We start from the raw sequence: 23,117 nt of genomic DNA on the forward strand, positions 1-23,117 counted from the left end.
CCTATGTGTAGTTGTGATATTTCAAAATAATCAACGTCTAATCACATATTTTTGGACTGTAGTCCAAAATAATAGGAGGAGGGAAAGCGCTTGTAATGCATAAAGTAGGAAAATGTAATATGTTATGGTTAACATGGGGAAAAAACGCATTAGAAAGCGGGGGAACACTTATCACTGGCTTATGCACACTTTGGCAAATAAGTCACCATCCATGTTATTCTTCTGTTCCCTGATAATAGTCCACTGATAGGTCATATCTTGTAGGACCCACCATAGACAAGCCCGCATCCCGTTTTGGGTCCAAATTAATAGTTTAAGAAAGGCTAGATGATTATTTAACTATGTAAATAAGCTAGAGCACATAACATTCATTAAGTACCCCATTTCAAACTCGCCACTTCGCCCAGGCCTAGGGACTCCGTGTTGTGTTTGTTGTGTGTCGTGTAGTGTGTGTGTGTGTGTGTGTGTGCGTGTGCGTGTGCGTGTGTTGTGTGTGTTGTGTGTGTTGTGTGTGTTGTGTAGTGTGTGTAGCAAGCTCGGGGCTGGGATTTCGGGTTAAATATTCAAAATGGCGGACGGAGGAGCAGCGAGTCAAGATGAGAGTTCAGGACCAGGTAATCATTACAGCATTTTACATATTCATACTCATATTCAAACTCTCTTACTCACAATCCAAAATGCACAGAATAAAGGCGAATCGAAGATTAACTGACAAAAAGGGGTGCTATTCGGCGTTGTTTTAGTTTATTTATAGCCAGGTGTAATTTGACAGAGAGGAGGAAACGGGCTATTGCAGTGCGACGGCAAATTACAGGGAAAACATGCCTCCCTTTGTGTGATTAGACGGCTGTACGCCGCTACATATTCATACCTCTGTCGACAAATACAATTTAGCATATTTTATTAGTAATCGCCGACGTGACTCTGGTTGATATATGACATATTTAGACATTTCACTAACGCAGTTTGGTTGAAATGAGGTTGCTAGCAAGCTAACGTTAGCTCGCCTGCTAACGCTGGGCAGGTCGGCTTTGTGTTGATGCACACAGTGGCATGAACCTTTTGAAAGAGGTTTGCATATTCATTTTTGGTGAGCGGGGCAGTGACTGCGCTTGTTTCTTTGCAAACATATATACGGGGGAATAAATTGAGAAGTACCATATCTGATGTTAGTTCACTACAGAGGATCATCAGTGTGCTTTAGCTCGACGTGATTTTATAGCTGTAGCCTACATTTTCCCTCAGCCTTTTGTGCTCGATGCAGGCGTACAGCCTGTTGTGTTATTCATGTCGGCCTGCCCGAACCAGAATGCGGAGTTCAGCATATTCCATCAACTGTTAGTTGGAATTCGGCTCGCGCTGCACAATAAATAGATGTCAACGGAAAACTTTGGTGACGACTTCAGAACGTTCTTTACTTTTGGCCTAACATTATTACATTTTTAAAGAGTTTTCTTTGGAGTGGCTAACTAGCTACCTTGTCGAACTTAGTCCGGTCGTGCTAACGTTAAATAGCTAGCTTTTACGTTAGCATTAACTAAAAGGCGAGTTTTATTGTAGCAGCTAGCTATGTAAAGTAATGTAACGTTACTTTCTCGATGATTTCTCATTGCCTCTTCTCCGAACTGCCAGTTTTTATTCAGTTAAGAATACGTTTTGATTTAAGTTAACCTGGACTCTTTCTTGACTTGCATCCATCAAGTGAAGTTTGAAGTGCGAGTGTGGCATTGGTTTCGTGCCGCTTTGGGAGGCGTTTGTTTACTCAGCCCAAATATGAATTCCTCTCATTAGAATACTCACTCACGTTTAGGAACGTCTCAATCCCACGTTATGAATAACTGTTAATACTTTGTCAATACATGTTCTGGCATTCTTTGTTATGAGCTGTTGAAGTAGGCTGAGTTGAGTGTAGTTGGACAATTCAACGGTTCTACCTGTGCATTCTGCCCCGGGCCTAGGGAGGGGTAGTGAGGCCCACTTCCGGAAGGCCACAATAACAGGCAGGGCATTCTAATTCAGTTTCATGATCGGGCAAGACACAGCATGATGGCACGTTTTTCCCCCATGCTGTAGTTTTACACAGTTGCTTTAAAGGAATCAACCCTAGATCAACATAAGCTTGATTTTCTACTGTTGTACACCACAGAGACTGTTTTTGAAGTAAAAAAATAAATAAAAATCTTTGCCTTTTGACTCCACTAGCCTAAAGCCTAAAAGTCAAGTTAAAAGTTGAGTGCAAGTGGAGAAAATGTCCTTATAGCCAGTCAGAATCCTTGTGTGGCACAGATCATGTAACCATAAAAAAAGATTATTTGTTGTTAGAGGGTTACACAGTTTATTTTGAGGTTTGATATTCTTGAATGAGACAGATATACAAAGACATAGGCTACCTGTCTTCACAATTTGAAACAGTAGAACATATTGAGTGGAACAGCAGTTTTGTAAGTTTATTCACTGCTAGACTTGTTTTGTTAAAGAAATTAAGTTTAAAACTTTGGGCCTGCTCATGATTTAGGTCATTTTCTTTCTGAACCAATAAAGATACTAATTTCATACATAAATTGCGTTGTTACAGGTTTAATAAATGCTAACCTTAATTATAAGGCAAACCAAGAGAGAAGAGATTTCATTCCATGTTTGTTTTATTTAAAACTTAAGGCACTTTGTTTAAAGTCCATATTAACGCATTATTTCAGTGTTGTTGCTGATCTGGTTAACATGTGGGAGTATGAGTAGCCTAATACATTGTTTCCCAGTATTGACAGACATTGTGTGAAATTATATCCTCTGTGTGAAAATGGCCTCCTACTCACAATATGATTGATTTATTAACCCAGGCTACTTAAAGAACAGATGAGAAATAATTCTGTCATCTTCACACTTAGGCTACTTTTCTCATTTAATCAGTTTTACAGTTCCACCCTCATTCCATCCTTGGAGTTCCACCATGAATATTCATTGATGTAAACACAGTTGTCATGAATAATGCATCATTTCCCAGTAATAGATTCAGGACATGGCATCTCAAAGTATTGAGTAGGCCTACATGAAGGCTCCAGTCAGACAAGCTGTTTCAGAGTGGAGGAAGAGAATCATAACTAATGGCGCTGTGTGATGCACAAAAAAGATAACTACTTGTTTCCTCTGGAATGTGGTAAAGTGAGAGGCATTCAGGACAAAGGCAGTGCAAAGCAATAAAGCCTTAGCCTATTATGAATGCAGTACGGTAAAGCAGATGTCCAGCTCAAAGATATATCTGTCACAAACACCATAGACACTTGTTAGAAGTTAAATAACGTAACAGACTATCCTGTCAGGTTAAATATATCAGAGTCTGAATCTTGAACAATTGGAATATGTGTAATTTTGTAAAGCTTTTTGGATAATATCTATGGGTACAAGTGAGGGTACACAATTATGTACCATGTAGATACAGGAAACAACTAATCTACAAATATGGGGGTCCGTAGAGAAACTAGTCAATAACTGAGTAACCTATGATTGTTGGATGATCTGGTAAGATTTATGAGGCTGCAATTGCCACTTTGTCTCTGAAACTTCACTCTACATGTGCCCGCTGTTGTAAAGATGTGCCCTGTCTGTTGTGTTTTATTTCTATTTAAACTGTAACTGGTGTGCTGTCTTGGCCAGGTCTCCCTCGGAAAAAAGATTTCAATCTCAAGGGACTTCCTGGTTAAATAAAGGTTAAAAAAAAAAAAAAAAAGTGAATCAGTGAATGTTTGCCAGAATTTCATGTAAGGTTTTAAAGTTGTAAACACAGTGGAACACTTTTATAACCCAAAGCAGGTTGTGGGAACAGAGGCCTTTTTGTACTAAATCTCCGGTCTTATCAGAACATTTTTTCTGCCGTCGCAAAAAATGTGCCCACTTTATAATGAGGCAAAGGTGGGGGAATCACACTAAATATGGCACCTCCCACAGCAGACCTTTGCAAGGGGTGATTTGGAAGGGGATTGGATATAGTGTGTGTAAAGGAAAACAATTAACCTGCTCACCATCTCTCGTGTTAAACGTGTTTAGTTTAAATTTCCCACTCTTTCCCACACTTTACCCCATAAAATCTTGAATTCCATGGTAGCTTACATTGTTGTTAGCCCCATCACTATTCATCAAATTATGCTACATTCTTTGTTTGTTTGTGGGCTCAGTTCTCATTGGCTATTTCCACTGGTGACCGTTATACATTGCTTGAGCCTATTCGGATTCGATGCATTGACTAGTCCAAATATGACATCTGTTTACAATTATTTGGACATCCCTGATGATTCTACAGTTGGATCAGGAGGCTTGAGATTGGTTGGTTAACTCCCTCACGCTGAAAGATTAGGCTATCTGTCGCCAGTCGCCACCATACACCATTCTGACTGTTCCAAAATCTGCTTAGTGCTCAGACCTGCTCAGACTGATCCAGATTTGGAAAAGTTGTCTAGATGACCAAATTGGGCTGAAATGAGAGGGAAAAACCTGTGCCCCATGTTTAAGACTGTGGATATGGGCAGTTGAGCGGAATGTGGATGTGCTAATTAATTTTTGCTCTGTCTCTCATGTTGAATCTCTCAGCTCACATTAACGGCTCTGCAGTATTCAGCCAGCCTTTCCGTATTACAGTGCTAATGAGCTACCTATTTAAAATTCTCAACACAGGATATTTGTATAATGCATTGTTCCACAGTAGGGTTTTGCAAACCATTCAACCAAGTAACTGTACATGTGTTGGAGCGCACTGCTGATACTGCTTTTGCCCTGTCCTCTCCTTTGTTTTCTCATTTGGTTGAAGAACAGACCCTGCCGGCTGTGATTTTGAAGAGGTTAAAAAGAGGGGTTGTTTTCTTGATTCCTCAATCATGTTTTATTGGGCTTGACCCCTTCCAGATTTGTTTCAGACTAATGTGGTGTCTTGGTCAACAGTAGCCTGGAGTTCAATCCTTTAGTTACATTGATGAACTAAATGCATTGCTGGTTAGAGGAACGGGGTATCGGAGAGGAGAACGCTCTTGAGTAGCCTACAGTGTCATGTGGGCCTGTGGGTGATCATAAAATACACCACTGTTAACAAATCTCTGCCAACATTGCTGATTTATAGGGGACTTGCCCAGCGTTTCCTCACACTGCACCTTACTGTGTGTGTCTCCTGGTCTGATAAGGCTGTGTTTGGTTCTCTGCGTGCCCCATGTCAACCCCACCGTGCCCTCTTGGCCTTGTTTGTTTTGGTCAACTAGTCTATAAATGCCTTTCGTCAGGCATGGAGTAAGTGAAGGGGCTGATTGGAGTTTTAGCCAAGTGCCGTTTTTTGGTTTTGGAAACGGCGGGTAAGCCCCTTCCCCTGTAGACTTGTATATAAGGCTGTGCATTCCAGTCTAGTCATTCTAATCTACATTCGCTTAACACCTGTGCTTCACCATAGCAGGGTTGTTTCCCTGCCACATCAACTCTCAGAGCATGTTTAAAATGAATTAAAAAGGCCTCCGAAATGAAATACTAATGGAATTTAAAGCTAATCTAAATATGCTAATCTCCAAACACTTCATAAACATAGACCGCAATAACCCGCCGCCCACTCTCTGTAGTCGCTCACTGTGGAATGCTTTAGCCACGGGGGGTCTAGCAGTAATGACAGGCTTGTGGTGGATTAATGTGGAGTTATTTATTTCCGATTGAGCGAGTCCCCCTCCCACTCATACCCCAGACCCCCCCCACCACCCCCCTTCTTAGTAGTTAGGCCTGGTTTCCATGACTCCTGGAGGTGCTCTGGACGAGCAGTCTTAGACATTCTATTAGCGCCATTCCTCCTCGCAAACACGCTCAGACCACCGCCGACAGGCCTCACACTGCATTCTGGGATATCTTCAACCCTTTACCTGCTCTTAGCTAATTACTTTTTGCCATGCACTCATACAATAATTGGTCTTGTGCTGCTGCCTCCCCTGCCTCCGCTGTGCCGAGTGCTGGTTTGAGCACTTTTTTTCCCTCTGTGTCGTCCTTATTCCCCTGTTTTTTATCGTCCTCCAAAAGCCATCCAATTAATATGCTAATGAGCTGATAAATATTTATAGGGGTTTAAATTATGCAGAAAGCTTTCAGAGCCCGGTGTGAAATGCGTCGCTCGCAGGACTTCAAAGCCTTGCATCGCTAACGAGGCAGGGGCAGATTTGCATACGGCTTTAATCAGCTGAATACTGATTATGCTTCATTATATTGTTGGAGGGGGGAGCAGAGTTGGAGGAGGCTGCCAGCTGCACTTGTCGTTTGTTTCATTCCAGCAAGAGAGGGAGAGAGAGAACTTTTTCAGAAGTAGTGACAATCTTGGCACGAGAGAGAGAGAGAGAGAGAGAGAAAGAAAAGGGAGAGTGAGTGCAAAGTAGGCAGCGTAAAAGAGAGGGACAGACGTATAAGAAAAAAGAAGAGAGGGAGTGAGGGAAGGAGAACTGTTTGCCTAAACCCTGTTGGCTTTCCCAGTGTGCGTATCCCAGTGTTGTTCAGTGAACCGTGTGTTGGACAGTGCCACTGTGTCTGTGTGTAGCTCTAGTTGTATTGGACTCTGCTCGCTGACCAGTGGAGAGTGAAGAGAGGGAGGAGTAGGAGGAGGGAGAGGAGGAACGGAGTGCCGGACACCCTGTCTGTGGGTTTGGTCGGCAGAGGCAATTTTCCTTGATAGCTTTTGCAACCATGCTGGAGAACACAGGTGGAGCAGGAGTGGGTGAGTTATGAGTTTTGATGGAGCTTAGCTGGGTTTTGTTGTCGCTTAGTGTCCTGGTGTTAATTAGGGGAGGCTGTTGTGCCACACTTTACATTAAAATATCACCTATAAATAAGAGTTAATTGTATTTATGTAGCATCAGTTGGTGTGTCACATATAGCTCCTTTTTGGCATTGGTCTTGGTCTGCCCTTATGCCTTTGGATGTAAAAGTAATTAGTGAATATTGGTGATGAAATTTACTCGGTAATGTCTGTTGGAACACAGCATCTTGTGACTGAAATGTAATTGTTCAGTACCATGCAGTGATATGCAGGATATGGGATACTCTGGTGACTAAGGTGAAAGCACTTCTCAAATAATTGATCATGGGCTGTTTTTTTATTTTGTCAGTGGGTGTGAGGGTTTCTTACTGGTCTGTCTCTGTGTGCCTCCTCCAGATTCTAAAATGAGTAATCAGTCAGAAACTACTAAATGTGCAATGGAGAGTGGTGACGGAAACACCGGTGAGTGACCTCCAGCTTTTCTCTGCTTTTCCCTTAGCCAGGGTCGAAATCAGGATATGCAAAGTTTTACTGACTGATGCAACAGGTTTCAAATTCAAAGCCAAAATTAGCATTTTTGCAGAGTAAATCTGAAGAAGCTTAGTGTTGTCCACCTCTTTATCACTGACTCATTTTGAAAATTAAAGAGACGGCAGCATTCCAAAACCCTTGTGTGCAGTCCTTTTTGTCAATTGAAGTGTTATTCCCATTGAGCCATTTTCCTCGCTTGTGCCTATTGAATATCACACTAATTTGCTCTGTCTTGGTTCTTCAGTGATGTAAATTATTGAACTAAAAGTGAACATTGTAGATTCAATGCACACTTTTACAGTGTGGATCATTTGTATTGTGTAATGATGTATAAAGTAAATATTAATGATGTTGTATGTTGTGAATATTCACATAGGCATATCGTGTTAATATTTAATAGCGTTATGAATCACCAGCCAACATTTGAACAGATTTATGCAACTGTGTAATGAATTGTGATCACCATTACATATGCTGTCATTTAAAAAAATATATGTTTTTACTCATACTCAAGGTTTTCCTCGCACCTCTTAGGTGGTGTGAATTATACCATATAATGTGAATTGTTGCGCCATTTATCTTTTTTATGTTTTCCTTAGTGTTGAGTTCCCCATTTCTGTGTCAAACCAACCACCCTGGAGATGTTACCACATAAGCCACACTAGAAGTCAGGGACCCCCCTCCCTCCAAACGCACACACACACACACCACACCGGCTCTGAACGGCAGGTGTGTCTTTCAGCTTCTCTGGCGGCATCTTTAATGACCTGACTGTTTTTCTGTCCTTAGGAGTCCAAACCAATGGATTGGACTTTCAGAGGCACACGGTGTCAACCACAAGTGCAATCACTAACGCACACGCACAAGCCCTCCTCCAACAGGTAACAACACGCACACAACACACACACCTACCTTAAGTGACACCTGTGTTTTTGTTTTCCTGTTTTCGTGGAAGGAACAGCGGTCTAACCACGGCCAGAACTGTGGCCAAACAGGGGCTGCAGTACAATTTTTTGGTGTTGTGATATTCCCTCTGTCCGTTTGCCCTACATCTTTGTACAGTTTAGTTGTACGCTGTAGTTTGATTGTGTTAAAATGAAGATTGGCTATGAAGTTTGAATAGAGGCATGCTGACGCGCACACGCGCAGGCACAAGCAGAAAGAGTTCATTTAAATGAGCAAGGCTCTCTTGGTGTCGCCTGGCAACAAGGCAGATTAATCAACCCTGTATGCTAATTAGCTGCTCTGCGGTTGCTCGGAAACAGATGGCAGAGAATATGCAAATCTATGCAGAATTTACATGCACTGCATAACAGTTATTTTAATTAGCATCTCAACTCTCCCCTCCCTTCCCTCCACTTTCCTTGTCTCTGAAGGCTGCAGTACATTTTAAACACCCACTTTCTCACTTGCTTTTTAATTCAAATCGTCTCCCTGCTCAAAGACGAAAACCTCATTCTGTGAATCCTGCTCAGGTGTCAGAGAGATTTGGTGTTTCTTTGCATTTCCAGGCTTATGCTTGTTTGTATTTAGACTGGTACTTTTTTATTTGTCTGAATTAAATGCTCTATCCCTTTGGTTTTTAATTAAAACTTGATTTTGGGATGCCCAGCTTGCTGTCATTTTTAAGACTATGATACACAATTAAGTACCTTAGTTGATTGGGCCTAGTTTATACCATCTGGATAATTTATACCTCTGGGAAGGTTTTCTCTAAGTGCCCCACTCTTTGCTTCACCCCCACTAGTCTAAGTTGGAAGACTCGAGTGCTCTTCCGACCTCCGTCCAGCAGAGTGTATTGCCTCAAACCCAGCTAATGTTGGCTGGGGGACAGATTGCTGGAGTAAGTGGCATGTTGCCTCCCTGCTTTGAGTTAGAACTTGGCCCTAGCCACAAATCTGGGATGACATCTTGACCTCATCCATCCTGGGTGAAAATCTGGGTGATGAAATGATCTCTCGCCCTGATTCATTGGCTAAGGCTCTTTTCTCATCTGCCTGTCTGCCTGTTTATCCCAGTGGTTGTCAGGCTATGTCCAAATTCTTCCATAGCAGAAATGGAGCGGTGTGTTTGGGCATAGCCTCGGTGTGTCGCTGCACGCTCGCAGTCAGGCCAACCACATGACACATTGCCCGGATTTCATATCTGTGTTCTTCCATCTACAGCTGGGCTCATATTGAAGTCGTGAAGACGAGGTTGAATGTCTTTGGCTGCACTTGTGCTGCGCGGGTGTGAATGTTTGTCATGCATGTGGACTTGAGTTTGTACATGACATCAACATGCTCATTTGCACTTGTGCCTGGCTCAGTCGCATGTGTCTTCCCTCCATTTGCCTGTCTGGACTCATACTAGTGTTGCCACGATAACCAAAATTTCAATACTACTTCGATACCTTTGCTAAAGATTGAATTCGATATAAAAATTCATAAACATTCAATACTAGGACCAAATGTGTTCTGCAAGATGAAATTCCACTTCAACGTCATCTCAGAGGGTGTATACATGCAGACTGGAATAATTAGAAGAAAAAGAAGAGGAACTGGAAAAGACAGAGCTGCAGTCTGGCTTTGACAGTGGACTGCAGCAGTCAAACAACTGGCGGCAACAGTTATACAGACCACCACGTCCTAAAACTGAATCCAAGTCCACCTAAACTTGTTGACAAAACTGGTTTCAGGAGGAGACAATGAAACTATCTAGCTTACAGAGCCGATAAAGACAGACACCCAACCAACATATCAAAACCTCTGTGAAAAAGTTGCTACTAAGCTTTCCTAGTCAAATCTGGTAACTCGTTACTTGATGTTTTTCTAGTGTGATGTGTATTATAGTAGGATCAAGTTTTAGATATTAAACTTGGTATTGGTATCGAAGGCAAAAGCCTGGTATCGTGACAACACTGACTCATATAATCTGTGTGATGACACCTTAAAACAACACTGAGTTGTAGAAACAATTTTTATCCTCTTTCTCACTCCTGTCTCTCTCTCGCTGTCTCTCTGCCACCTCCTGTGCCTACTGTCTTCCTCCGTCCCTCCCTTTTGCCTCTTCAGCTGACCCTGACCCCAGCGCAGCAGCAGCTGTTGATCCAGCAGGCCCAGGCTCAGCTCCTGGCTGCGGCCGTGCAGCACTCAGCCAGCCAGCAGAACAGCACCACTGGGGCCAGCATCTCAGCCTCTGCAGCCACCCCCATCACCCAGCTGCCCCTGTCACAGCCCATCCAGATCACCTCCGTAAGACCCACTCTCACATACACACACTCACACTCGCGCATACACCAGGGTGTCTGCAGGTCCTGAAAAAATTAAAAAAATTCTTAAACTATATATTATCTAAATGCAAAACATTAACAAGTTTTGAATACAGATGACTTTTTGAGTATTCATTTCAGTTATAGGGGTCTTGAAAATCTTTCAGGCTCTTGGTACTCTGTTTCCTGGTGAGAAATCAGCCCAGTCATGCAGACCTATTTATCATTTATCATAGGTCCACAGTTATTTTCATGTTCATTTCAGTAGTGAAATTGGCCTTATATTTCATTCTAACTGGCATTAAAAATGTCTTAAAAAGTTAACTTGATGAAACTTGCAGGCACAATGATATACATACACATACCCAGCCAACGCATATGTAATGGACTTATCAGACCTTTTTGGTAACTTAATGACTTAACAAATGACGACTGTGTGGCTACGTCTTATGGTGGTAATTTTATCACCTCCACTCCCATGTCAGACTTACCAACCCACAACGTTGTAGTTATGTGCTCTGATGGTACATACCTAACTTTACCTGTTGGTCATCAAATTGCCATCTGGCGACATAGGCTAGGTGTTCAGGTTAACTTCAAATTATGAACAAACCCTATGAGAATACCAAAGCTACACAACACTTGGTATAATAGTAATAATTTCCTGGTATATCCTTAATTTCCTCCTTTGATTGAACTTACCTACTGTAGATGAAGATGCAGATCAAGACAGGGCAATTGACCCAGTATTGTTAGTATTGTGAATATTTTTGCATTGTAGTAGCCTTCCAGGGCAGGGTTAGATTCAGTGTTAAGTGAACTAACTTGTTCCAGTGTCAAGCCAGAATAAAAGAAATAGGAGTCACACTTTTCAAAATAAAACTCTTATTGATGGACGTACATCATTTTGTGAGTAATACAAAGTGCCAAAGTGAAAATAAACATTTGGCGAGGAGTCTGTAGTAAATGAAGACAACAATTTGTTACTTTCCAAAATGTTTTATGCACAACAAAACATTTTTTCCAAAAGTGCCTTTATTCTGAAGGTGAAATTGCCTGTCCTCGGTCTTATCCTTTCTAACTGGCTGCTTGACTCAGCTGCTGACTGTGTTCCTGGAGGCAATATGAGGCAGCTGTTCACTAATTGATATGGAAATGTGATAAATGACTCTAGTTAGGTTTCTGAGTAGCTGATGCTGTTACAAATGTAACAGTTATAGTTACAAATGTAAAGTGAAGTTGCACATCAATGCATAATTCTATAACAACTGACTTATGTTGGTTTGATGTCAGGTAAAACCATAGCAATGTTACGTCGTAGCAGGGTATACAGTATAGACAACTTATTTCTTCATATGTTTCTAATGATCATTTCTCATTTCTCATTCATCTCTTCATCCAGCAGCTGCAGCAGCTACAGCAGCAGAATCTGAGTCTGCCCCAATTTGTTCTGGTGCAGCCCGGCCACCACATCGCCACGCCACTGCAGCCCGCTCAGTTCATCATCTCACAGACGCCGCAGGGCCAACAGAGTACGTACTGCCCATACAGGGCCAGCAGTGTTTCCTTTGCATGCACAGTTAAGAGAAGAAGTGTTGAACTGTTATGTGACTTTTCTCTTTCCCTCCTCTTCTTTCCCCCATTTCTAGGCCTTTTGCAAGCCCAGAGTCTTCTAACTCAACTACCTCAAAGCCAAGCCAACCTCCTGCCGACTCAACCAAGCATCACCCTTGCAACTCAGGTCAGTAATGATGCACGCAATTCTTCTTTGAAACTGTGCAAAAAGTACCTCTCATCTAAGGCAGGCTGTTTGAATAAGTTAGCATAAATCATCTTTTAATGTTTTTTTTTTACATCAGTATCATCTTTTACATCACTTTGCAAGACACATTTATATAGACTTGCTTTATTCATTTTTTGTTTACCACTTTTTAATCTTGTTCGGTTTTCTGTTTTTATTTATTTTTTTACCCACTTCTTTTGAACGCATTTCTCCATTTTTATTATTTTTGATTTTATGCCTTTTTGTAAAGCACTTTGCAAACTCTGCTGCTGCTAATAATAATAATTATAATAATAATAATAATAATCAATTGTATATCTTGCCTTCCTCTGCAGCCTGCAACCCCAACCCGCACGATAGCAGCCACGCCCATCCAGTCCCTGCCCCACAGTCAGACACCACCCAAGCGGCTGGATACCCCCACTTTGGAGGAGCCCAGTGATCTGGAGGAGCTGGAGCAGTTTGCCAAGACCTTCAAACAGAGACGTATCAAACTGGGCTTCACACAGGTGTGTGTAAGATAGGATAAAGTTCATTGATCCTCAGGTTGATAGTCAAATTTGTAAATCTGTAAAAAAAAATTTGCAAATGTGCATCGACGGATATTTACATAGTCAGATTTACAAATATGTGCAAATATGCATTGTTAACAAGTCACATTAACAGATTTATAGATAAAAGTAACATATGTACACAAATGTGCCCAGAAGTGCAAATATTCATCATTAGCTACTTGTATTATAAGGTGTGTGTTTGTGTGTGGTGAAATGGAGCTTAAAAAAAGGGCTTGTTTAAGTTTTTGCCTGCAACACTTTCATATCCAGAACCAGATAAAAATTAATTGAATGTCATGATGGCAGAGCTGCTGCTTACTTACTCATATTTCTCTACCTCTCCATTCTTTCTCCCTCCCTCTCTCCAGGGTGACGTTGGCCTGGCCATGGGGAAGCTGTATGGGAATGACTTCAGCCAGACTACCATCTCTCGCTTTGAGGCCTTGAATCTGAGCTTTAAGAACATGTGCAAACTCAAGCCATTGCTGGAGAAGTGGCTCAACGATGCAGGTTTGTCCCTGAGCTGAGAGGCAGCTTTTGTCAAGTCTTTACTTGTCTCGTGTTATGGGCAATGGTGGCATGGGCAGGCGTTGTGTGTCTACGCAGTACCTCGTCTTTACCTCTCTCCCCTTCTCTTGTGTCGGTGCTGTTTGTGCAGAGAACCTGACGTCTGACCAGGCCCTGTCCAGCCCCAGTGCCCTGGGATCCCCCATGGGCATAGAGGGGCTCAACCGCCGACGCAAGAAGAGGACCAGTATTGAGACCAACATCCGAGTGGCCTTAGAAAAGAGCTTTCTGGAGGTGAGAGACTCACTTTCTGGAAGTAATAATATTGAGTAGTAGGGATGGGTACGATTTGATACACGATACGGGGTTCACAATTCGATAAAACCATGATACGATGTAATAAATAAAGTATGACTGCAGAATTATGTTTATTTCTGAGACACAAATCTTTCTAGCAATGGCTTTGGCTTGCTAGAATGTAAACAACTATTTAGAAATGTCATTACAAAGTAAAAATTATATAATTTGGATGGAGAGCATTGTAATATTGTGATGGGCAAGCTGCCTCATTTGTAATTACTACAGCAGAATAAAATGTCACGATTCATTTTTCTGCCCCACGATTTGTATTGTTACATTTTCGTATTGCAATATATTGACTTTTGATTTATCGTCCCATCCCTATTGGGTAGGGAAATTGTCTTTTTGCTTGCCCATCTCCACATGGAGGTCAGGGTGCAGGGTCAGCTACAGAGCAGCACCCTTGGAGCTGGTGTGGATTCATTGTCTTGCTCAAGGACACTTCAGTAGGGCGGATGCTTACCGACACACAGGGGTGAACCCGGGTCCTCTGAGTGGTCCGACCAGTAGGCCAACCTGCCGCATCTTTTGATAGAAGCCACATCACAGCGCAATAGCCAAATTTAGAGCTTAATGACACTGGACTGCTTTTCAATTTCAGTTATTGTTTTAGTGCAGATATTCACTCTAAATGAGATTGGGAATAGGCCTCCTATGATAAGCCAATTTGATTTTGTAAATGAGCAAATTTGGGCTGCTTCCATAATCTGTTATCTTCCAGTCCCATTCCGTCTTGTGCTAGCAGAAAATTCTACTACGCCATATATTTACTTATTCAGTTAGCGTTTCAAAAACATCTCAGCTCACCCAGAAAAGACATCCTTTATATTAAGAAATCTATATTTGATCAAAATGGCCAGTCTGATATTGAAATTCAAAAACAAAGTATATTTGGCTTTAGAATACTTTTATTACATTTTATTCCAGTGGCCCAATGATATATTTTAGCTGCGTCTCAGGTGTCTCTTTTGTCTACAGTGTGTTGTGTTGGGGTAATATATGTTATCCAGCAAATGAAGTTGACTACCCGGTGCTGAAATGGAATCTCTGGCTTCTTTGCCCTCTTTAAGCAGAACCAAAAACCTACCTCTGAAGAGATCACCATGATCGCCGACCAGCTCAACATGGAGAAGGAGGTGATTCGGGTCTGGTTCTGCAATCGCCGGCAGAAAGAGAAGAGGATTAACCCCCCCAGCAGTGGCAACACTGGAGGCAGCACCCCCATCAAAACCATCTTCACCCCCAGTAGCCCTCTGGTAAGGATGGACACACACACACACAAACGGTGCACCTGTAGAATGTTTTTTTGTAGATGTGGGGATAATTTTGGTTGTGAGAGCAGGAACAGTTCCAGTAGGTGTTGCAGTTTAACAATATCTCTTAATTGGATATTTAATATTTAACTTTTGTCAAGATATATGACTGTAAATTGTATTTTTGTTTATATCCCATTCAATCCTCCCTCTTCTTCCATTGTCCAGGTGGCCAGCACAGCAAGCCTTGTGAGCAGTCCAACCATCACACCCACCACTCTGACTGTAAACCCAGTGATGCCTCTCACCAGCACCAGCGTCTCCAGCTTGTCTTTCACAGGTGTGTGTTTGCTTGTCTGTGCACATGTATGTCTGCCTCAATGAGTGTATGTGTATCACATTTACTGGTAGAATTTGAGGTTAACTTATGTTTTCAAAAATGTTCCCTGTTGCCCCCCACCCCCACCCCCAAAGGCACAACTGTTGGAGTGACAAACACGCCATCCGTCATCTCCACTACGCCTATGATTACCGCAGCAACAAGCTCTCCATCTTTAAGCCCGTCGCTGACGACTATTCAGTCCACATCCGCAGAGACTAGCAAAGCTGCCTCCCATATGCAAGCCATTGTCACCCAGGCCCCGACATCTCTAGCCACCACTTTAGGGACGGGTCAGGTGATGGTGGCGTCGCCGGGGCTGTCCGCAGCGCTGCAGAGTGCTGCCCAGTTGCCCACCAGCGCCAGCTTTGCCGCAATGGCTGCTGCTGCCGGGCTCAACCCAGGATTGATGGCCTCCTCCCAGTTCGCTCCAGGGTTAGTATTGGCCGCCTCTAAACTGGGCCATTAATTATCTCTTTTATGGATTTCACTCAAGTGTTCAGGTTCCTTCTCTGTTGATCTGTCTCATCATGTCCGACTGTATGTGTGTGTCCAGGGGTGCCCTACTGAGTCTCACACCCGGCGGCCTAGGCAGTGCGCTGAGTCCTGCCCTCATGAGCAACAGCACCCTGGCCACCATCCAAGGTGTGTAGGATGGCTAGTGCATCTATTTCACGACTGTAGATATAACACTTTTTGTAGTCCTAGATAATATACAAATCCAGTTACATAGTTACATTGAGCTGATCCTCACTGTCAGCCATCTAGTTGCCCTTCATCAACTACTTCTGTTTATCTTCTTTCTTCACCAGCTCTCGCGTCGGGCGGCACGCTCCCCATCACTTCTCTGGACGGCGGTAACCTGCTGTTTGCGAACACGTCTGCTGGCAACACGCCCAACCTGGTGACTGCGCCCCTCTTCCTGAACCCCCAGAACCTGTCGCTGCTCACCAGCAACCCCGTCAGTCTGGTGTCGGCGGGCGCGGCGGCGGCGGCAGGGGCGCTGCAGCTCACTGCTGACGCCCATCATCAAGTCACCACAGCTGCTGTGCCTGTGTCGGCCTCCACCATTACCACTGCCTCCAAGGCTCAGTGAAGCTGATCAGGCCAAAGCCCAAATGACGCCCTATTTCTTATATCGTGCACTACTGTTAACACACCATATAGGGAATAGGGAGGTTGTTTGATATAGGCTATGTGCTTCACTCACCCCCGACCCCTACCCCCCACCCCACCTTTTTTTCCCCTTTATCTATCATTATTTAATCCTTTTGCTGCCACCAAAAAGAAATCCTCCTCTAATGAGGCTGGGTTTGACTTTTCTTTTGTAGTTTGTTTCCCGTCTTTTTCTCTCTACTAAATGAGTTTCTGATTCTTGGATGTTTTTTGTTTGCTACAGTGTCACAAACAGTAGCCAGACTGGTTCTGTTGTTGGCCTGCCGCTCCTCATGAACCTTGACAAGTGTCCAGGAAGAAAATAACCATGGTACCATCAAGCCGTTTGTTTTTCCCACTTCACATTTTGTGTATATATCCTCCTATTTCCAGGTCAGAATTTCCTCTGAAATACTTCTAACCAAAAAAGTTTAGGATTTTGCTTTTATAACGTTCAAACCAAACTGATTTACTACTAATTTCACAATATTCATCATCACTAATGGGGATTTGTGTGTCACCCCTATCTATAATTATCTCTTTTGGGTTCTGTTGGACAGGCCTTGACATAAGTCATATCAAAGTTATATTTTAGAGACTTTTTTTGTTTTATTTTCTTTACTGTCTGTACTTATTGACATTTTCAGAACTTTGTAAGTCTAATATTAAGTTAAGATTTAACTCCTATATCAATTTTTAATCGTGGTTATAAGGCTTTAAAAACAAGTAATAAGTGGCCGATATAAAGGTTATCATTGCTTTAAGGGCCAGAGGGACCAGATGTGTCTCTCTGGGTCTCTCTGTCTGGAAACACTGAGTTTTACATTTTGCAGCAGTGGCAAAGTGGCCACGGAGCTTTTGTAAAAGTCTAGGCGCGGACCATAGACACTGATAGGAAATGACTGAAATCATTACGTTGAGAGCTTTAAAAGGAGCTGCAGACGTGCAGTCCCGTGTCCGATTAAGAGTGTTTTTTTTTTTTTTTGTCTGGATGGTGATATTCAATGGAAAGATGTACAGTATGTTTGGATTCAGGGGTCAGAAAGTCGGCATGTGTCTGAATAGGTGTTCTCTACAGCTCAGGCAGATGCTGAGAGTTCAGTAACGTAGGATCTACTCAGCTCTGCGGCTGACTGGTCTCTCTTTTTGTTTGTGTTATTTTGGGCTCACGGTCATCATACCAACTGTATGATGGCATTGGCTTGATGGAGTTATTGTCTGTTCTTTTTGAAGTACCGTCGTATCTACTTGTGCACAGTATCTGTACCAAAAAAAACTGGATTGATGAGCTGCAGTCTGCCTGTTTTGGGAGGAATGAAATTCTGTCTTGTTTTTATTTTATTTTATTTTTTTAATCTGTCTGCAGTCATTTGACTGGCTTACTTCAAGATATACCAAAAATATTTGTTAAAACAATTGCTGTGTATAGTCAGTGTAGCTTAGCCTAGTCAATATATTTATGAGTACAAAATCTCTCTTCATAGTCAACAAGAATATAGAAATGCAATATTTTGATGATCATTTTCCAAAGAAACTTTTTTTTAATTTGATAAAGTGTCTCCTAAGTCAGCTTTTAATTGGCAGCACAAGTGACCAAAAAGAAAGGGATTGGCAGGTTGGGGCATGAGAAGGTAGTTTCCTTTCCTATAGTTAATACAATTTAGCTGTGTTTGAATTGGTTATATCACTGGGGCCTTGCCCTTAAGGCTTTATCCTGTTTTCCTGCAAGGTTTTCTCCAAGCCATTTGATGGTTTGTTTTGATCCTTTCAAATAGTTTTGGCCAGTTTGGTAGCAGTTTTGGACTGTTGTCTATATGGGAGAGATGTCTGTTTTTTGGTTTTCTACTAATATTCAGCCATAAAACAAAAGCTTGAACCAAAGTGGTTTTTCTCACTAGTTGCTGTGCCTGTGCGAGCACGCAAGTTGCCGTTCACATGATCACCACTCTCCACACTGCTGACAAATTCTTTTCTTCTACTCCCACCTCTGTCAATACCTTATTCATTCCTGATTTGGTGCTGCTGGATAAGGATCACACAAACTTAGCTTTAACAACTTGCTGCTGTAAGCTCCTGATAGAGTTGAGCTGTTGAGAGGCCTGCATGCTTTCCTATAGCTTTATGACTACATCCTGTGAAATTCAGGTTTTGTGGTTTACCCCCTCTCCTCTGGAGGGTTCAACTATTTAAATGCGTAGATCTGGTCATCAGATAACGTACCACCCTCCTCCTGTCATTTAAGTTTAGTGCCACCCATTTAAACCAGCATGTAACAAAATGCTGTTGCTCAATTCTGGATGTGAGCTAGTTTTGGACCTGCCAAATGACCTTACCTAACGTGTTGGGCTAAGTAATGTAGACCATGTGGTACCCATTCAACTGCCCTGCGCTAAGCAACCCCACACAAAAGTAGCATTGTTCTACGACTTCCAAAGTAACAAAATTAATAACCACAGTGGTTGTTAAATCACTGAGACTATAAGCAGTGAAATTTGTCCATGTTATCCTTTTATGTACTTCTTTCTCTTGATGAATTACTTTTGACTGAATATACCTCAGCAGCACTTAAACACAAGGTTCACTATTAGGAATTTCTGTGTACTGAACAGTGTAGAATGTACAAGTACTGTCTGGCTTGCCATTTCAAAATTTATAATGATGAACCATACATGATAATAGGACAACCTACTACTGCTATTTTCTAGTACTACTATTTATGGGGTATTTCCAGGTTTAAATATTATTTTGAGATCCTTCTTGCCAAAGTAATAGCCTTTCTCTTTGCAGCTAGGCAGGTGTCTCGCTGCTCATTTTGCTGGTTTCCCTGTCTTTCAGGCCATGAAAGGCCTAAGGACTCAGTCCTGTTTTAGTGCTGTTTGTAGTTACTTAAGAGTTGAAAGTGCGCTAGCAAGGTGAACCAGTAGCCATCGGCACCATGGGATGTTACTGAAATATTTATCTGAGGAAAGACTTAAGAATTAGAGAAATGATCTTTTCTTAATTCTATACATATAAATATATATATATATACAACACATGTAAGATATTCATATTTTATATTTGAACCAGTATGTTATCAAGACTGAATGTAGTGTTTATCATACTTATACTCAAAATCTCCCCCCCTCCCCGAATACTTCCTTTTATTATTGCAAGATAGCAATTTTTGAAAACTGTCAAGACCAAAAAAATCTTGGACCACGCCTCTGCGGTGCGTGAGTCGCTGACACCTGTGTCTGTTGTGTATAGGCGTGGTCTTTTCAATAGGAGGGGCTTGTTCAGGCTCTCCTGATGGACAGGTCCTGTGGTTGTTAGGAAAAAGGAGACTCTGAAGCATCTGATCTTAACTTTAATAGTTTTTATTTGTTTGTTTGAGTCATTGTGGACTTGATTTGCTGTGCTGTCTTTAACAATCATTTGATTTTTTTTATATTACTTTATGCCTTTAATTGTTTTGTATAGTGTGAGAGGGCAAGATCACTGGCTTTCTTAGTTTGACAAAGAAGATTAACATTATCATTTATGCCTTATTGTTACGTAGAAGACATGAGCATTGTAGCATTGTTGTTGATGTGCGCGTGTGTGAGAGCAAGCGAGAGGGCAACTCCTCTCTGGCTTGGTGTTGAGCTCACCTGGTGCATTGTTTTCACTGAAACAATACAGTGTACTTTGGGCATTTTGGCGTGTGCTGTCCTGGCATGATGACGTCGCTACCTATGTTTGTAGGTACGACCCAGACAGGTTGAGGATACCTGTGAGAAAAGCTTTACTAATAACTCCAGCAGGTGTGTGTGCGTGCGCGCGTGTGTGTTGGAGTGTCTTAAAGAGAGAGAATAGGGAAGGCAGTCTGCAAACCATTATGGTGCATTTTTTTCCCCATCTTCCAGAGGATGTTTGAGTGATTTAAAACAGAAGTGAGAAATGAGAATACTCTGGGGGTTTTTTTTGTTTTGTTTTTGTTTTTTTGGTCAGAGGGGGTTCCTCTACGAATTAACTGAAGCCTTTAAGCAATCCATTGCCAAGAAAGCTTTTGGTAGACGATGGTGCAACCGTGTTGAGTCGATCCATCTCTACTCCTGTCAGAGTTCTTCCTCAGAGAATTTACAGAACCTTTTGATCTCTACTAGCCATCGCCTGAGGATCTCCTTGGCATTGTCTTAGCTTTAATGCTTTCGGTTCAGTAGAGGATCCCCGGTTTCTAAGATGCTCTTGTGGATCAGTCATGCATCTGTTTAGTACGTCGACCCACCACATTGGTTTGCTGGTTTAGCGTTGGTAAAGGGAGCGTGGAGCACCAGTAAGGCAAAGGAGCTGTTGTATACCTCATTTCTAACTCAAGACTGAGTGGAACTTGCTTTAATCTACTTTAGAAATAATAAAAAAAATAAAAAAAAAATTAAAAATATCACAAAAAAAGCAAAACACACAAAAGGTCTCGTTGGAGAAGCCCGCTTACCTGTATGTAGTGAAGGGTTGTGGAAAATGCCACCACAAGGGGGAGACAGGATACATACCAGTACTCATGAATGTCTGCTTTTTCTTTTCTTTTTTTCCCCCATTGTTAATGTTTCACCAGTCAGTGCTCTCATGGCACACACTGATGTTTCAGCATTATTTAGTAATGTTTTGTTGTAACTGTTTAAAGATATATAATTTATTTAGTGTATTTGATTTTTTTCATTTACTCTTTTACTTTGATTTTAAAGATACACCCTTCTGAAAAGATTTTTTGATTGATTGATGTACATTAACATAGATAGACATTTTAAGGGTCTCCCGTTTGAGCATCTCTTTGATTTGACAATCCTGCCTCATTTGACTCTTGAGTGGGTATGTTAGTGTCTTTTCACATGTTGGTGTGCTGTCACAGCTCTCACTCGCTCTCTCTTTCCTGTGGTAACAACATTAACCAAAGACTTCTAGTGATTGTATACGGACTACACCATCTCTCACCCATCCCTGCCTCACTGCTCAGCATCCAAACGGCTACGCACTCTTCACCCGAGCACCGCGACTTTCTCGATACGCCTGTATGGCAGAGGTGTTTGTTTGCATGCGTCTGTATACTCCGTGGAAACACTTGACCTGTCAATGCAGTGGTATCAGTGCCTGTGGGTGGGGATCGGTAGAGTTTGTTCAGGGCTAAGCGGGCTTCTCTGACGGACGCGTAAATGAACCGATCTGGTGGTAGCTGGGTGATGTTTGTTAATACACACTGAGGGTTAATCCTGTGCACCCTGTAAATGCTCAGGACTCGATGTCTGTCTGTCTTCAGCGCTGTTGCTAGGATCTACTTTTTTTTTTTTTTTTTTTCCTTCTCAAGGATTGTCGTGAAAATGCTCTGTTCCTGCCTCTCACAGTGCGTCCGTCTCTCCTCATCTGTACACTGTAGTCCCAGGACATACCGCGTTGTCTCCAGGAATACACATTCTGTGGTTTCTACAATTCACTGTCTCACCGCTGTTTGTTTTTTGTTTTTTCTCTCCCTCTCTCTGTCTTTGCTCTATCTTTTGACATTGTCTCTCTCTACAGACTCTGATCAGCTGTGACACTATGCATCATGGTCCTTCACTCTGCATGGACTGTGTCCCTCTGGCTCAGAACTCTGGCCAATGGGCTTCAGTGACACTTTGTTTAATGCTTTATTCCAAGTGAGGTTGTAGGATCTCACAAGCGCTATCCCAAAGCAAAAATCCAAATATTTAACTTTTGACAAATGCAGATACCAAAGATAACTCTCTGTCCTGTGTCTCTCTCTCTCTGCCTCTCTCTCTCTCTCTTTCACCCCGCAGCATGTGTATTAAGAGACAAACCCAGCACTGGCTTTAGTCCTAGCCTCAGTAATTCCAAAGCTTAGATGTATATTTTGGTATATTTCTGAGAAAACTAAGTGAAAAAGTCTGTTTAACTTCTTGTTTGTTTGTTGTATCTCTTTTTTCTGTCACAGCATGGAACTAATTGCAGAACTGTCTTACTCTTGGTAGGTTAAAGATATAGTATTTTTGTATGTTTTGGGTGTGTCATGTGTGTGATATCAGTTCACGGCCCAAGTGACCATGATTTAAAACAAGAGAATAATAGGAAAAATAATACGAAAAAAATAAAAATAAACGCTAACCATGTACATATTACTTCTGTTTGTGTAACTCAAGAAATGCATTCTGTAAAACATTTATTACTCTCACTTGGAGGCTTGGGCTAAACTAAAGGAATGTGTCCCCGTTTTCCTGTTTTCTGATTCTGCAGTCAATTCTGAATCGACTCTCTAGAACTCTAGAACTCGCACCGTCATTGTGACGTAAGAGTCCTGGGTTCCACTATGGACTATAACACTGCTCACCTGACATTGAGGGACACTCCTCTGATCTGACTACAGAAAAAAAGCCTCCAGTCATGGCGGCGTAGAACTGAAAGATTGTGTAGAAATTTTAAGTATGTGAATCAGGATACATAGTAGATTTTGATGCATTTGTCTGCTGTATTTTTGTTTGTTTTGTTTTTATACACATATAAAAGATAATCTTTTACTGTAAACTGTACAGTTCTCTTTTGTTGTAAACATCATTAAACCATTTTCCAAGTGTT

The 23,117-nt window shown here is 42.0% G+C and overlaps 1 protein-coding gene across 2 annotated transcripts; it reads left to right on the top strand.

Annotated features, from left to right (window-relative positions):
- The first annotated feature begins 568 nt into the window (after positions 1-568).
- On the top strand, positions 569-23,117 carry pou2f1b (POU class 2 homeobox 1b). Of its 2 annotated transcripts, XM_078285994.1 has the most exons (14): positions 569-614; positions 7,157-7,222; positions 8,081-8,172; positions 10,345-10,524; positions 11,944-12,073; positions 12,191-12,282; positions 12,660-12,833; positions 13,247-13,383; positions 13,523-13,679; positions 14,816-15,001; positions 15,227-15,338; positions 15,473-15,812; positions 15,934-16,022; positions 16,190-23,117. In XM_078285994.1, exons 1-14 carry the CDS (start codon positions 569-571, stop codon positions 16,471-16,473), a joined length of 2,085 nt encoding a protein of 694 aa, XP_078142120.1. In that variant the 3' UTR covers positions 16,474-23,117. The 2 variants fall into 2 exon arrangements, with proteins under 2 accessions (XP_078142120.1, XP_078142119.1); XM_078285993.1 differs by lacking the exon at positions 7,157-7,222.

The sequence above is a fragment of the Centroberyx gerrardi genome, chromosome 10 (assembly GCF_048128805.1).
Source record: "Centroberyx gerrardi isolate f3 chromosome 10, fCenGer3.hap1.cur.20231027, whole genome shotgun sequence".
Taxonomy (NCBI): Eukaryota; Metazoa; Chordata; class Actinopteri; order Beryciformes; family Berycidae; genus Centroberyx; species Centroberyx gerrardi.